General features: G+C 36.5%; 2 protein-coding genes across 4 annotated transcripts; both read left to right on the top strand.

The window, feature by feature from the left end:
• Positions 1–634: 634 nt before the first annotated feature.
• LOC110451601 (tctex1 domain-containing protein 1-like) lies at positions 635–6,446 on the top strand. 2 transcript variants are annotated; one of them, XM_021499719.1, is made up of 3 exons: positions 635–841; positions 4,750–4,812; positions 5,347–6,446. In XM_021499719.1, exons 2-3 carry the CDS (start codon positions 4,798–4,800, stop codon positions 5,911–5,913), a joined length of 582 nt encoding a protein of 193 aa, XP_021355394.1. In that variant the 5' UTR covers positions 635–841; positions 4,750–4,797; the 3' UTR covers positions 5,914–6,446. The 2 variants fall into 2 exon arrangements, with proteins under 2 accessions (XP_021355394.1, XP_021355395.1); XM_021499720.1 differs by lacking the exon at positions 635–841 and adding an exon at positions 1,351–1,447.
• A 6,522-nt stretch (positions 6,447–12,968) lies between these two features.
• Positions 12,969–16,574, top strand: LOC110451592. 2 transcript variants are annotated; one of them, XM_021499711.1, is made up of 2 exons: positions 12,969–13,563; positions 15,688–16,574. In XM_021499711.1, exons 1-2 carry the CDS (start codon positions 13,179–13,181, stop codon positions 16,239–16,241), a joined length of 939 nt encoding a protein of 312 aa, XP_021355386.1. In that variant the 5' UTR covers positions 12,969–13,178; the 3' UTR covers positions 16,242–16,574. The 2 variants fall into 2 exon arrangements, 1 of the variants encoding a protein (XP_021355386.1); XR_002463094.1 differs by having other exon boundaries at positions 13,471–15,224; positions 15,688–16,106.
• Positions 16,575–17,530: the final 956 nt, after the last annotated feature.

The following is a 17,530-nucleotide window of genomic DNA, read 5'->3' on the forward strand; positions in this document are numbered from 1 at the left end:
GTATACAGTGGGATGTCGTTAGACTGGACACTTTGACTGGACACTTTGGTTTGTGTATACAGAAGGTCGTCGTTAGACAGGACACTTTGGTTTGTGTAAACAGTAGGACGTCGTTAGTACGGACACTTTGGTTTATGTAAACAGTAGGACGTCGTTTGTCCGGACAGTTTGGTTTATGTGTAATTCCGTTACTCTCTATACTCCCCGTAAATACGTTTACAGCGTGTTTAAACATTACAAACAGGTGTGAAATTGTTTGTTTGTGCACTAGAAGATAAATGTTTATCATCTTCTAATGATAACGGTCCTATAATAATTGAAACATACAAATAGATATTTTGGTCAAATAATGTTTGTTTTTTTACATCCTGCACCTAAACCCAACGTAACTCAGTTTTATTACACAACCCATATGACAATGACAATCTATGAACAATGGAACATTGTCGATTTACCCCCGAACACTGATAGTCATACATTCTCATGCCGTAACGTGTTTAAATTGACGAGACCCAAATCAAATATTTAAAGAGGATATTTGTTTAATAATTAAAATAAACCCAGATCAAGTGGCTTAATCGCTAGGCTTGACTAGTATATGGTAAACAGGACTCCGTTGTTACAAGCTTTAAGTAAAAACCCTCATCCAATACACATTGGCAGTAAACTAGAGGGATTATAGTCAATATACACATCGGCCCGCATTTGAAAGGAGGTTTCCCAGGGTACGGGATACGAAAGCCTGGACTGATCATATTTTCCTTAAAAAAAATACGAGTTTTGTTGGAAAATGTAAAAAGCTACTGACCCAGAGAAAGGACAAGCTGTTTCTATTATACAGGTAAGTAACATATCATTTAAACTTTTTTTTTAAATATTACAATGGACTTAAACGGTTCCTTTTGTCCGATAGATACGTAGGACAGGGAACAAAATGAAAAAACATTTAATAATTTCTAAAATACAATTAGGACAGTTTTTCTCCGGGTTTGACCGACTTGTTGAATGTTGCCAACGAGTTACTTCGTAATAAGTAATATGAGATTTAGGGTAAATATGGAAAAATATTTAAGAATTTCCAAAATACAATAAGGACATTTTTCTCCGGGTTCGACCGACTTGTTGGATGTTGTTAACGAGTTACAACGTAATAAGTAATACGATATTTGTTATACAGCGGGGTTATATTGACAGAAATGTATTACCTTAGTTTAAATGTATCGGTAGCGTCTGATTTAAAAAAGGGATATGTAAAAAGGGGACACACGATTCAAACGTGTCCATAAATTAAATAAATTGACTGCATGAATTGCCCCAAAATGTGCATAAAGTCTCAAGACATGTATTTGAACACTATATAAGTTGCGAAAAGACGAAAAGGACACCCGTTTTATTCTGTACGGATCTGCAAGAGGAAAGAAAACGCGTTCCTGGTTTTAAGAGACAGGTACGTGTAGGTTCTTTCATGCTGTATGCTACCTCCCATTGATACTGGTGTAATACGGTTTATTCAGACGATGTTAATTAAAAACATATGTAAGGAAAACAACTCTAACAGAAATTTCGCGTTAAATTTAGAACTATTTAACAGCATATTTGTAGTGTGCTTGGATTTCGTGTTAAGTTCTTTCCGGAGATCGTCAACGTTTTTTACAAATTAAATAGCTTGTTCTTTATATGCTAAGGTATCGAGGGAGAAAAGAACTGTTCTTTGAATAAAATAAATCACGTAATCCGTTCGTAAACCTTTCTCCACTCAAGCGTCTATCTTCTAAAGTAGCAAGCTTCGACTGAACTTATAGCACTTATTGTATCCGATATTTTTAAATCCTGAGAGCAGCTTTGTAAATGTTCTTTACAAGAATAATACGTAATCTAGGCAATTATAACTGTAAATGTATCTACTTTACCTATTTACACAAGCTTACTCACAATAATCAAAGACAGAAGATAAATACGATCGTCGGAGCACGCGTACAGGACTGGGATTCTTACTGATATAATGTCTGTGTTATTTTTTACGGAAATGTTCTAAAGTAACACAGATCCGATTATGAATGCGAAACTACCAGGGGTCATTCCATCAAATACCCACTTGGTAATAAACTAGTCGTCCTAAATAAAATTTGTTCTTAAAACTAAATTAAGGTAGGGAGCCATAGCCTTCTGTGATGTATCTCCAACAAAGAAGAGTTCCAGTTTCCTTGCTCATTTACTATAACAAAGGGGTATATATTCATTATATTTTTTTCTCACAAACATATGTCCGCTTCGAGGATTCGAACTCCATGCTCGTCGATAAATGTGCTACATTTGATTATATTTGTTTTGTTACTAGCCGTTTGTTAACACTTGTCAGGAACATAACTGGGGATAATTTAAAACTGTTCTTACGCCCTAAAAAGGCCCGCAACTCAAATTTATCCTGGTATGAATATGTAGGGAATAACTTGTATTCAACAGAAAACATGTTAACTTTTATAAATGCCTGTTTATCTTTATTTTTTTCACTCCATTACGACTCGGCGATTAGAGCAGAAAGATGAAACACAATGAAAGTCACTTGAAAGCTTCGTTTACCATCTCAAAAACCGAGGAAACAGAACTCAATGTATTTTAGTCACTACATGGCAGATTAAGATGTTGAAATATGCTTGAAAGGAGAACTAAAAGCAAATTATCGAGTTACGGACGAATTATCTCCCTTCCATCCGCACCGAAATTATACCGGTTAATCGGTGCGATTACTTTTGTCATAGAAAAGGAATCTAATAATCTAAATTCGTATATGAACCGTCCAAATTTGTGTTTGATATTTATCAAATCAACAACTTAACTTTTGGTACGTAATGTCTGTACTTTCAACTCTTATATCATTTCAACTCATTCATAGAACGTCTCAACTCAGACACCGCGGTGACCAAGTGGTTAAGACGTCTGACACTCTGCTACCACTAGCCCTCCACCACTGGGTCGCTGGTTCGAAACCTACTTGGGGCAGTCGCTAGGAAATGGCCGTTGGTCGGTGGTTTTTCTCCGGGGACTCCGGCTTTCAATACTTGTAGCATCGTAACTCTTATATGAAAAAAATCGAATTCATCTGCTGTTATTCATTAATTTTGAATTGCAGCGTCGTTGCTATGTCGTTAAAATTTCCCCTCAACTTTTGATATTCAAAACAAGACGGCTTATGTTACTACCACTCTTATATCGATAAACGTGATAATATAAAAACATTGACACAGTCCGATGTAAAATAGGCTGGAGAACTCTGAGGCGGAAAACCGTTATAGAAGTGGCTAAAGGGACATGGATTACCCGCTTAGTCGAGGTATACTTAAATGTAGGTGAATAAGGAGTAAAACATGCTACATGTACTCTTAATGTAATAATTTAATTTGTAGATCAGAATTTGGCATTTTTCTATACGCCAATGCATGATAAGTATATTACCTGATTGGACGATTATGGGTGATTTATGACGGTCTTTAGGTATGGTAATACTACTTACACACCTTTATTTCTTCATTATACTGGGGGTTTTAGGTAGTGTGAACGATAATTTACCCATTAAGTTTCTGGGATATTTATTTTTCATTATATGTTTATGAAACATATAACTCGTCAGGTATTTTTGAACGCTATTTGTTGGTTTTTAATAAAAGGGCGATAACCACATAATTTACAACAGACTAGGAACTGCTATTTCCACTTAGAGCATTTTTTTAAAGCATTTTTTTCAGGTTGGTAGGTAAGGATTATGAAAAGTTTCATGTAACACAACCAAAAAGTATCTATGTGTGACGTTTCGATGACTAGTGCTAGATCGCTGTGGTCGTCGAAACGTCACATATAAACACTTTTTGCATGAATATTTTTATAATCCACTTAGACCAAATTTGCATATTTCACTTACTTGTGTCGGTATCGTCAATCTTTCCATGTGTTGACCTTCTACAAATAAGTTTATATAGCATGGCAAAATTATAAATAGTCATAACCCCCAGCCACAGGCCCAGCCCCACCCCGCATCTAGAAATAACATAAAACAGTTTCCAGTAAATACAATAAAAGCAAAACACGTGTAAATTTCACAATTGTCGTTTACTACGTCTCAAAAAGAACGGATTTTTCAAGAAGGATTTTCTCAAACGGAACAAATCATGAACTTTCACGGTTTTTTTTCTCGAAAAATAATCACATTCTATATACATAAAAAAACACAACTGCCATATCTTCTATCGGCTGTCTCTAAGACACAACTTCTAAACGCGATTTCAGCAGTGTGTAATTGACCTTCATGGGGGTAGTTAATCGCAAAATACCTTATCAATGCGTAATAAACTAGATTACGACAAAAATAATCCCAGGGTTAGTATAATACGTAAAGGATAATCCAAACCGAGGAATATTACATTAGGAATGTTTATCATGAACCTGTAGCACTTACCCATGGTGATATGGTATACATTAGATAGCGGCTTTCATGTTGAGTTTCCGAGAAGAAAGGTGTCTAAGATTTATAGAATACATCCCTGATGTGAGGTATGGATAAGGTTATTCAAACCCAAGAAATAAAATATTGAGCAGGAGACCCGAGGCTTTGCGGAGGGTCCTTTTTTCTCAATATTTTGCCCCGAGGGTTTGAATAGATTTTATTAGTCTCTAGTTTAAAATAATTACAATTTAATCTCGAAATAAAATTGAGTTAATTCAAATATAATATTTGTCCAATATCATATTTTCCAGGTTCACCACACATATTTGGCGTGTGTTTGTGATATCTGAGGATACACAATGTCAGAATTAACGGTAAGTACACAACTATCATTGACGTCACAATTTCAGAATTAACGGTAAGTACACAACTATCAATGACGTCACTGTCAAAGTTTACGGTTCGCTATAGGTTAACAACACAGTTGATAAGGTGACACGACTGTTGTAGTTCCGTTACATATTATAATTTGGTTATGCTATGTTAGAAAAATATATTTTTTAATGAGGCACAAACCATTGGTATTACTAACAACCAGTATTTTATATGCTAAATCTTTCATTTCGTGACGTATAAATAGTGAAACGGCCCCAAAAAAACAACACATCTAGCTGTTTTTACTGACAAAAGAAGTTTCACATTTGTCATACTGTTTCGTTTGTAGGGTGTTTCTCAATCTGATATTTTTATAAGACCACACGTATGAATCCTAGTAAGGTTTTGTGTGTTGACGAGTATTAAAGAATGCAATAATAACACTTATCCCACAGACAACGTATACGACTTAATATTATCAACGTTAAACCCAACCTTTTATCTATTTGATATAGATGTTTGTATATTTACAGATAACTGATGATGGGTCATCAGAAAGCAAGCGACGGGCCTCAAAAGAGATTGTATCCAAATGTACGGCTGCCAACCCTAATCGCCGGAAGTCGACATTCTTTAAGCTTGCCCAGAGTTCACAACAAGGAATCCACGTAAGGCGCATGACCAGGGCACTATTAGGACAGACCCTAGATACACCGGATGAACAACAAGAATCCAAGCCAAAAGTTCGCTTAGAAAACACATACAAAATGAAACCTGATGAAGGCTTCTTTTCCTTCAGAGTTCGTAAGGAGATCACGACATTGTTACAAGAACACCTTGACAACGTCACCTATGACCCCGTCGTGTGCTCTAGATTATGCTGTGAACTTTCGGTGGCCATTAAGAACAAAGTAAAGAGTATGAACTTTCCGCGACATAAAATTATCTGTAATGTGTGCATTGGTCAGCAAACAGAACATGGCGTTCAGATCGCCAGTAGGTGTCTCTGGGACGCCACCACCGACAGTCACGCATGCGTGACGTACAAAAACAATTCTCTGGTGGCGATAGGGTTAGTACATGGCATCTTCTTTGAGTGACGTTCAAACATTTCATGGAACAATATTTTGGTAGATTTTAACGGACTTTTGATTTTAAAAAGTGCTGTATTAACATTTTCATGAAAGTGTAGTACAATGGAGGATGATTGTTATTATTTTCAGAAACCGAAAGAGTGGTTTTGCTGTATGCGAGACACATTATTGAATATTGTTCCACTTTCCATTTGAATCATATTCAAAGATATTTTCGCTTTTGTATTCCTATGGAATTTGCTTATTTATTTGCCATGAACTCAACATGGAAGTGTACTGATTATATGACAATTTCAAATATTACGGTCAACCGCCTTTAAACTGAAGTAAACTTAAAGACAGTGAACGACGATGTTTCTATTCGCTCAGAAGGGGTCATTATTGTAACATTTGTATCTCAGATGAGAAAATAAGATAGTCGCGAGCATTTTGATCCTGGCGAGTTGCGATGACCGTGATACAAAAGAAGCTTTACTTCTCCCTGCTTTACCGAAATATTGTTGATTTGAGATTTGAATAAAACAATCATTAACCAAAAATGGTCAATTTATTATGAAGACATCATTATAAACCAGAACTAGCTCCCTTCAATACGAATATCGACTGAAGGTAATGCTTGCCAGAGGGGCTGTATAAAACCCAACACAACCCTTTTTAGTAATATCACAAATAACAATCTCGATATTTCATTTTATCAAAAAAATGAAGGTTTGCTAAGAAATAATATTTGAGGTCAGTGGATAACATGGTTTGTTTTTGACCTTGACTTTTGCTTGTATGTTTCTGGTAAGGGAGATCATTTTAAATTTGAACACAATCGACCAATGTTAACTCACACAAATCTACGGAGAGCAAAGTTCTGTTTATAGCAGCATTGACCTTAGATGTTTGAACCCGAAAAGCGACCCCCCCCCTCCTCCTCCTCCTCCACAGTAAGACCCCCTGTGTGCTAATATCCGGGGCAAAAAAGTTTTAAATATGAGTTGAAGTAACTTGTTTTATAATCGTTGTAAAACGTTAATACGGAAAAGCGGGCGGACGAAAGGATGTTACTAAACAATCCATTTGGATCTCAAATAGGGGTGGTCGGGGGGGGGGGGGTAACAGCGTTAACGTTTCCACATTGTCTTATTATCCAATTAAATGACTTGTGTTAGTCTGATCAGACAATGTTACTGGACGACAGAGACAAAACATATTTGTTATATTTCTGACATCATTTGCAAAGATTAGTTTGTTTTAAATAAAATCCTGACTAACAGTATACAGTGTAATTATACGTCTAATGCGACATAAGAGAAAAAGAATAATTAAATCAATTGAATCTCATCTTTGAAGTAGGAATTTATTTTTTAGTCTGCTAATTCTTCACCTTAGGGAGCCGTGTACCACTGCCAATACCATAACACTGTAATGAGTTATACAATTCTATCGGTCATTTTGTGAAGTGCACAGAGAGACTTAATAAATTGGAGGAAACCGGAGTACCCGGAGAAAACCGATATGGTTGTGCAGGTGGCGCAATATCATTCCACGTCCGATAAGGGATTCCATCTTCGGTCGTCTTGGTGAAAGGCGAGGGCACAAACCACTGGGCAACACGAACACACTTATCCTTTATTAACTCAATACAGTGTTGATGCTTTTTATTAATTATGGTCAAACAGCACACATAGTCAAATCAACAAAATAAACCTGATATTTTACAGCGTCGCTGACAACATATGTTACATCGCTTACAAATCTAACACTACACCATACAATATACCTTACAAAACGTACTTCACTTAATTACAACATCGCTTACAAAACGTACTACACACAGTAACAACATCGCTTTCAAAACGTACTTCACACAGTAACAACATCGCTTACAAAACGTACTTCTCACTGTAACAATATCGCTTACAAAACGTACTTCACACAGTTTCAACATCGCTTACAAAACGTACTTCAAATAGTTACAACATCGCTTGCAAAACGTACTTCAAATAGTTACAACATCGCTTACAAAACGTACTTCACACAGTTACAACATCGCTTACAAAACGTACTTCACACAGTTACAACTTCGCTTACAAAACGTACTTCAAACAGTTATAACATCACTTACAAAACGTACTTCAAACAGTTACAACATCGCTAACAAAACGTACTTCACAAAGTTACAACATCGCTTACAAAACGTACTTCAAACAGTTATAACATCACCTACAAAACGTACTTCAAACAGTTACAACGTCACTTACAAAACGTACTTCACACAGTTACAACATCACTTACAAAACGTACTTCACACAATTAAAAAAAAAATCGCTTACAAAACGTACTTCACACAGTTACAACATCGCTTACAAAACGTACTTCACACAGTTACAACATCGCTTACAAAACGTACTTCACTCAGTTACAACATCACTTACAAAACGTACTTCACACAATTAAAAAAATCGCTTACAAAACGTACTTCACACAGTTACAACGTCACTTACAAAACGTACTTCACTCAGTTACAACATCGCTTACAAAACATAATTCACACAATTAAAAAAAATCGCTTGCAAAACGTACTTCACACAGTTACAACATCGCTTATAAAACATACTTCACACAGTTACAACATCACTCACAAAATGTACTTCACAATGTTACAACATCGCTCACAAAACGTACTTCTCATTGTTACAACAAAGCTTACAAAACGTACTTCACACAGTTACAACATCGCTTACAAAACATACTTCACACAATTAAAAAAATCGCTTACAAAACGTACTTCACTCAGTTACAACGTCACTTACAAAACGTACTTCACTCAGTTACAACATCGCTTACAAAACATACTTCACACAATTAAAAAAAATCGCTTGCAAAACGTACTTCACACAGTTACAACATCGCTTACAAAACATACTTCACAAAGTTACAACATCGCTCACAAAACGTACTTCTCATTGTTACAACAAAGCTTACAAAACGTACTTCACAAAGTTACAACTTCGCTCACAAAACGTACTTCTCATTGTTACAACATCGCTTACAAAACATACTTCACACAGTTACAACATCGCTTACAAAACGTACTTCACACAGTAACAACATCGCTCACAAAACGTACTTCTCATTGTTACAACAAAGCTTACAAAACGTACTTCACACAGTTACAACATCACTCACAAAATGTACTTCACAATGTTACAACATCGCTCACAAAACGTACTTCTCATTGTTACAACATCACTTACAAAACGTACTTCACTCAGTTAAAACATCGCTTACAAAACATACTTCACACAATTAAAAAAATGCTTACAAAACGTACTTCACACAGCTAAAACAAAGCTTACAAAACGTACTTCACACAGTTACAACAAAGCTTACAAAACGTACTTCACACAGTTACAACATCGCTTACAAAACATACTTCACTCAGTTACAACATCACTTACAAAACGTACTTCACAAAGTTACAACATCGCTTATAAAACGTACTTCACACAGTTACAACATCGTTTACTAAACATACTCCGCACAATTACAACTTCGCTTACAAACGTACTTCACATAATTACAACATCGCTTACAAAACATACCTCACACAATAAAAACGTACTTCACATTGCTTTTAAAACTTACTTCACACAATTACAAATCGCTTACAAAACGTACTTCACACAGTTACAACAAAGCTTACAAAACGCATTTCACACAGATAGAACATCGCTTACAAAACGTTCTTCACAAAATTACAATATCGCTCACAAAACGTACTTCACACAGTTACAACATCGTTTACAAAACGTACGTCACACAATTACAACATCGCTTACAAAACGTACTTCACACAATAAAAACGTACTTCACATTGCTTTTAAAACTTACTTCACACAATTACACATCGCTTACAAAACGTACTTCACACAATTACAACAAAGCTTACACAACGCATTTCACACAATTACAACATCGCTTACAAAACGTACTTCACACAAATACAACAAAGCTTACAAAACGTACTTCACACAATTACAACAACGCTTACAAAACGTACTTTATAATTCATATGATATGGAAATATACATGGATGTGTAAATATTCAAAACGAATGAGTTTAATGACATCATTCTTTGATATTTTCTACTTAGATTTAGCCGCCCAAACAGAAAAATATTTAAACTTTTCTTGTTAATATTTCTTTGCCTCCTGCATAAGAATAATATATAGCATAAACTAAATTTCTGTCATTTTGTGACATACATTGTATTGTACCTACCATCATCATTATTTCTAACAGAGATTGGTAGAAAAAAAAGTGTAGGGGAGATAACTCTATCGACCCTGCTCATTATACAAATTGTTTTCCCAGTTTGCCGGAGTTGGGTGCATTCTCCTCGTTGTCGTAACGGACATCATAATCTCCTAGAAGTATTTGTCATTTCCTAAAGAGTAACACGCTTGACCACGCGAGTAAAAACACTGTTTAATTCAGTCCACGTGCATCACTGCGAAATATCTTAATAAAATTGAATACCCTTATAGTTGATATAACCAAACACGTCTAAAAACCATAGTAGTCTAAATTACGAGACTCTTGGAAAATGATGGAATAAAAATGCAGTAACAGTTTCATATTTTCTTAAAACAAAATGTGTATAAAAGGTGATGCTTCATGTAATTGAAATGTAATTGAATCACAAAAATCTTATAATACTTCAAAAGTACTTATAAAATAGAGTACAATTCCCTGTTTAAGGTTAAATAATAATTAATACACTTTTTCATACCTGTAAAATAAACACTGACTTAATGCATCACCTTCTTCTTTAGTTTAAACATTTTTTATTGCTATAAAGCAAAAGGATTGATGGTAAGTTTCGAGACCATTATAAGCGCCCTTTCCTTACGAATTCAATTAAGCATATATATACATCATAAGATGGCTTACTACACATATTTATAAACAATGTATTTCATAATGATTCAATGAGGAAAACGAGAGGAAGAAGGCGATCGGGAGAAGCAAATGAATAATTATGCTCACATACAAACATACATGTATACATACATATGTATGTCNATACTTATAGTCATTTAGCTCATAGTAAAATGTATTTGAGGCCATGTGTCCTTTCCAGCACCGACAGCACCTTCCTTTTTTTGGTACATGTTTTTGTACTAACAGTGTACGTATATATCAGTATCATACGGTATTTTGGTTTGATGTTCAAATGTCATTTTATTTCGAATCGTATTATTGCATGAAACTATTTAAACAAATATCAGAACAGAAATCAAGCAGTGAATTTATTTAGAATATATAACCTATATAAGTAAGGTTTTGAAATATGATACTGAACTCAGACCGCGGTGGCCAAGTTGTTCAGGCGTCTGACATTCTGCTTCCACGAGCCATCCACAACTGGGTGTGAAAAATACCTCAGAAATAATACATACAATTTGTAAATTCGAGAAGAACCCAATTATTATAAATAGCTTCGTTTATTTGTAATAGTGTTGTGAGTGTGTGTAATGTTGTGAAATGGTATTTTGCACTTTTGTTACTTGTAGCTGATGAACTTGAACTTTGGTCGCGGGTTCGAGGCCTACGTGGGGCAGTCGTCCTCCACCTGTCACCATAGCTGTTAATAGGACGTAAAAACAAACAGGCCGGAATTTTCCAGCCAAGGCCGGTCGGTACCATGACGACCCAATGCGTTAATCTGGTTAAAACCGGATCTCCATTAGCTACTATATGTTTGTCCCAGTCGCTATTGTGTTAAATGATGATCTAGTTGAAAGATTGAACGTTATGTAAACATGAACAAAACTAATTAACCTGCATTGTCGCCTTAATTACGTGTGTTCTAGGTATTGACATAAACACAAAAATGTCATATTTGTTGTTATTTTTGAGTAATTCTGATCTTTCACCCATTGTTGTGAACTTGATGTCGTTTCGTCTATTACATATCACACATAACTGTCATTTATCATGACGATATCCGTGGTATTTCAAATGATAAAGCTATGGACATTTATAATGATTTTATGAATTTGAGTTATCAAAATTTCGAGAAGAACCTAATTATTATAAATAGCTTGGTTGCACTCTCAAAACATATGGTACTGTTTCTATATGTGTTAACCTGCATTGTCGCCTTAATTACGTGTGTTCTATGTATTGACATAAACACAAGTATGTCATATTTGTTGTTATTTTTGAGGGATTCTGAACTTTCACACGCTGTTGTGAATTCACAGTAACTGTAGGAATGGCAGGCAAGGGGAACTTGATGTCGTTTTGTCTATTACATATCACACATACCTGTCATTTATCATGACGAAATACATGGTATTTCTAATGATAAAGCTATGGACATATGAATTTGAGTTATCAAACGAGAACTGTGTTAAATCACGGACTAGGAGTCTAAGTCCGTGGTTAAATAAAGTACAAAAACTCTGGCAGCTTTCCTTAAACGTTGTAATAATTTGATATATCGCTGATTACTGTATATTGAAATGTATGCATTATATAATATAATATATCTGTGTGGCATATACTATATAGCTTTCTCTCTCGTAGTGCCCTTTAAATAACTCAATTATAGCAGGGACAGTATATTACGTCCCTGATTTCAGTCTCTCGTAACTCTCTTAACTCGTAATGTGTTATGTATACTTTATTGTATATGTGCACACCAGTGGCGGATCCAGAGACTTATCTGGGGTGTTTTCAAATTTCCTGGGGGGGGGGGTTCCTGAAGCCCCAAAAAAACCTCTGGATCCGCCACTGCACACTGTTGTGAATTCACAGCTACATCATACATGGCAGGCCAGGGGAACACGATGTCGGTTTCTTCTGTTGACTTGTACAATCACACTACCTGTCTCTCATTGCGAGGTTAAGGATGCGGTTGATAAATATAACCAGACATGAATAAAACACGACTGTTTCACGTGGGTAAATTCCAAGCCTGGCGAACCAATGAAAACCGATATTGATCTGCACGGGGCAATTTGATTGGTCAATTTGTTGGAAGTCTGTAGAAGCGCCGGTATACATTAGTATTGATCCCCACTCGAGTAATTATACAGCAAGCCAAGCTAGTCACTCGAGAGTGTAGAAGCGCTGGAGCTGTTGTTAATAAACATCAGAGTATATCGAGGCCATTTTCTATATAATCCATATAGCTGTACTATAAACGCGTTAACGCTTAACGAAAACGATTCATTGATTTTAAAAGAATTTCATTTTGAAGAAAGAAACCATGGACATTGTCGACATCATAGCACCGGTCCCATCAGTTTTGGATGTAGATTCTGACGGAAGCTTCTCGAAGCGGCTATCCCTGTACGCTACACTGCGCACGGAAGACCTGGAAACCCTTCTTAGGACCAGACAGGCCCTTGGATCCGGAATAACCAATTGTATTCATGCCGCCAAAAGGAACCGCCTGTCTCTGCAGGACCTGCTCTTAGAAGGGCAAGATAGGGCACCATTTTGTCCAGACGAAGTACCTTTTGAGGAAGAATCGTCATCGTCAGAAGATTTGACCTCTGGCCAGAGTTTGATCCTGAGAGGGGAAGATGTCCATGATGTTCCAGTCCAGTACACAATACAGGGTATATACCCTCACGAGTTCCCAGTCAAAGGTAGGCTCTCTCTCATATGGGGTCGCCATGTTTGGGGGTTATGTTAGCGTTGTTCCATTGTACTCTACGTATTTAGTGCGGTCACCATAGGATAAGTCCGACTTGTAGACAAATCACCAGTGTTTAGTGACACTGACTGGAATGTTAAATACGTCACCGAATATCTGGAGTAGCAACTTAATACTTAAGGGGCCCATTCATAGGTGAAATCAATGGCCGCCGCCGGTATGGTTATAAAAGCACGTTTATCACAAACATGTTCTTTTCAATTTAACATACTTGTTTAATTTGGGTAGTATTACCCCTATTTAGCATAAATAAAACTATATGAATTGGCGTCCATTGACCACCAGTTTTGGTCCCACCAGCGACGTTTATGTTCCACCAAGCAATGACGACATGACGAGAATGGAAGTTAAACTATAGGCCATGTTGATGGAAGTGGTGAACGGAAATGAGAGTTACACGCGTCATATGTTGTATACTGAGCTTACGAGCTACAGTTGTGTACCAGTAAACAGCACACGTGTAATAACTCCTACTTCGTTTGCTGAAATGAGAACGCCAAGTTATTTAAAACGTGTCGTTAACGTAAATCTTTTATCTAGTATAAAAAGGGTTAGTTTGTACCTTGACGAACTCTAGTCAAGGGTATTTTTTTGTCAAACCCATTTCGAAAATAACGGGGTGCGTTAATGACCCGTGAAGCTAAAAAGTGTTCGAGCGAGCGGGCCTGTAGATGGCTGATTATTGTAATACCAACCGTTCACCGCTTTCTATCTCGTAACGTACAATTTACATATTTGACAAATGATCACCTAACGTTAGCTGTGACCACTGAAACGCAACACTGGACAGGATCATCTGTGTATGAGTCTCTATAATGTGTCAACAGCTAGAATACTTTATACCCTCATTTTATTTTCACTATTTTATTCGAAGCGCCTCAAAAGATTATACATGTTATAAATATGTGTTTTAAATATTTTATGTATTTCTATTTATCAAATTAGCCTTTATTATTCATGATTGGGATAGATTTTCACATCCTCGTCGTATTTACATGATCTTGTGTATTAACCAACACGGCATAAGGATCTCTTTGATGTTAGAAACACATCTTTGGTAAAATGTACCAGGTGTGATACTGTATGATCTTTGAATATTTTATGTAGAAACCATCATTTTATTATGCCATAATGACTAAAAGTTCATGCGACTAATATGTTTTTTCTTATATGATGCTGACGGTTTTCAAAAATTGACTCGAGACCCTAGTACCCATCTTCGCTAGCCAAGTGTTCGTTATACGAAGCAAACACTTGGCTAGCGAAGATGCACGTACAATTGACGAGGACTTGTACAAGTCTAAGATGCTACTCCAATATTCACCGACGATGACGTATTGCACATAGGTTTGACAAGTATGATTAATCAGAAATCAGATAAGCCTCATACAGTGACGTATTGCCCTGCTTTGCCATGTGTTCTTGACAATATTTTTACTTTCAGTTTTTGAGAAGTTCTAAGTCTACACAACCGCAGCCCAGTGATGGGACGATGTCCGTATAACATGAACTTGCTCATATAATTGGGAGTAGTAAGTTGTTCTCCTCTGCGGAGGGACATCCTACCACGCAAGTTCATTCATCAAATACACTGTAAATATTGTATACATCAATACACTGTAAATATTGTATACATCAATACACTGTAAATACTGTATACCTGTACCATTTTTTTTCATTTGTCAACTTCACATTGCCTTCATAATGTACCTGAAGCCATTTAATTTGTTTTGAAACTTTAAGTGTAAGAAGGTATATAATTCACGTTTATTTTTGTATAATACGTTAAACACCTTAACTGGAGATATTAAAATCGTACAAGATTTGAAAAATGAAACAAGTATGTACGAATATCTAAATACCAATCAGATACGGAAGCACATCAGTAGCATCAAAATAATCGATTTACTTCAACTTCAAAGTTACTTAAATAACAAACAAACAAACAAAATCTATTGATATAAAAATTGGCAGATCACATTTTTAAAACTCTGCATTGAAAAACTCTAAAACTAAATAAATGCAATCGTATTCATTTTGGGTTTCTCCGTTGTAGGTTTCTATGTGGATCGACGGATCTGCCCTGGCTTCCGGTACCAAGTACGTTACGTCAGCAGGAAGGATGACGTGTTTGAAGGTAGAGGGCGTTACCTGACTTCAGTCGGCATGGGGTACGGAAAACGCTTGACATTCAAGGGAGACAAACTCAACGTCAACGACTGTTTCTTTTGGTCAGACAACGACGAAGGTGGCTACGCATTCAGCCACGATGTTCTGGAAAAGGGCGAGAAATTTGTTCTTTACGATTCAAACTCTCAACCAATTGGTGACGTCATTGTAGAATCAGCCACGGAATGTCCACAGATCGAGGAATCCATGGAAATCACAAATACGCATGTGAAGAAAACAGTTCGTGTTCGATTTGCATGCGTAATCAATTATCATACCCGTTTCCATGGTAACTTGGTAGAAGTGAACAACCAAGATATCGAGATCGTAGAAGGCCTTGCTGACGTCATCAAACAACGGCGCGAGCGTCAGGCACATGTGCAGTGTATCAAAGACGTCCATCTAATGCGCGCTGGTGCTTGCACTCTGTGGAAGGATTGAGACTGGCCACAATAAAGCTAGGATGAAAATCCCACTGTTAGTGATCTCGTGGTCAGTACGTAAGTCGGACGTAACTTCTCCTCCATACTAACTGATACATGTGTGATGAGGTCGGACTTCATGTTCAGGCACGAGTGGTGACGTGCATTATACACACGAACAATGCTATGTACGCCATTGTGATAACAGGACCGTGAATCTCTGTATTGGACGTGTACTGTGTATAGAACTATTATGTTAACATAACAATATGTATGTGCTGCAGGTGCCCGTTGTTTGTTTATTTACTATACACGTATATGTGTATGAGCATTTGGTGTTGGTGCATTCTTGTTTTCAAGAAAGATGGAAGAAGTATTGCAAATGTTATTGATTGAAAAATAAATATATGAATAAAAATTCGTGCTTTCTAGTTGTTTATATGGTAAACACACCAAAAATATTAGCCAGAGTTTCCTCTGGCCCGACACCAGATTTTGACAGATAGATGTCTGGTATCGGGACCAGATGAAAGTCGGACTACAAAAGTATGTACGTGTAAAGATCGACACGTATCGCATATGTGATGATAGTAATGAGTAATGAGTAATTTTATTCAGAACTATCCAGCCACCACTAATCCCGTTGTTCCACTATCCAGCCACCACTAATCCCGTTGTGCCACTATCCAGTCACCACTAATCCCGTTGTGCCACTATCCAGCAACCACTAATCCCGTTGTACCACTATCGAGCCACCACTAATCCCTTTGTTAAGATATTTCTCCATAGAAGGTAGTACTTGACACTATAGTATAAACGGACTTTTCAAAGCATAAGAGAAATTAACAATGCATTCTTTCATTTAGTGGAATTTGAAAGCAAAAAATCATGAAATTATTGCAAAATAAGTAATACATGACTGTGGTTTATCTTGTCTTTTGACGAGAAAGGAATGCGTTGACCTTAGCGCTGGAAGAATAAACAGTATTTAATATATGATATGGACGACATAGCGTAGCAAAGTGTCAATATTAACACACCTTGCATCCTTACATAATGACTTCTGTCGCCCGGGTAAAGTACTTGCACAAATATCCGGTAGCTATTCCGTCTTTGCGTATTGCAGAGTTATCTTCTCTTGGGTGCAGGGATTGATTGTTACGTCACTTGTTTGTGACAGTAACGTCATCAATTTTTGAGAAAATGACGTCATTTTCACGCACAAACCAATGACGTAACAATCAAAACCTGCTCCCAAGAGAAGATAACTCTGCAATACGCAAAGACGGAATTATTTATAATCAAATT

The sequence above is a fragment of the Mizuhopecten yessoensis genome, unplaced genomic scaffold (genome assembly GCF_002113885.1).
Source record: "Mizuhopecten yessoensis strain PY_sf001 unplaced genomic scaffold, ASM211388v2 scaffold6135_1, whole genome shotgun sequence".
NCBI lineage: Eukaryota > Metazoa > Mollusca > Bivalvia > Pectinida > Pectinidae > Mizuhopecten > Mizuhopecten yessoensis.

What these genes read in the sequence shown, in the direction of transcription:
- LOC110451592 (XM_021499711.1), top strand. Translation starts at nt 13,179, where the DNA reads ATGGACATTGTCGACATCATAGCACCGGTCCCATCAGTTTTGGATGTA. An exon ending in TCACGAGTTCCCAGTCAAAG is followed by an intron (nt 13,564 to 15,687) that starts GTAGGCTCTCTC and finishes TCTCCGTTGTAG; the next exon opens with GTTTCTATGTGGATCGACGG.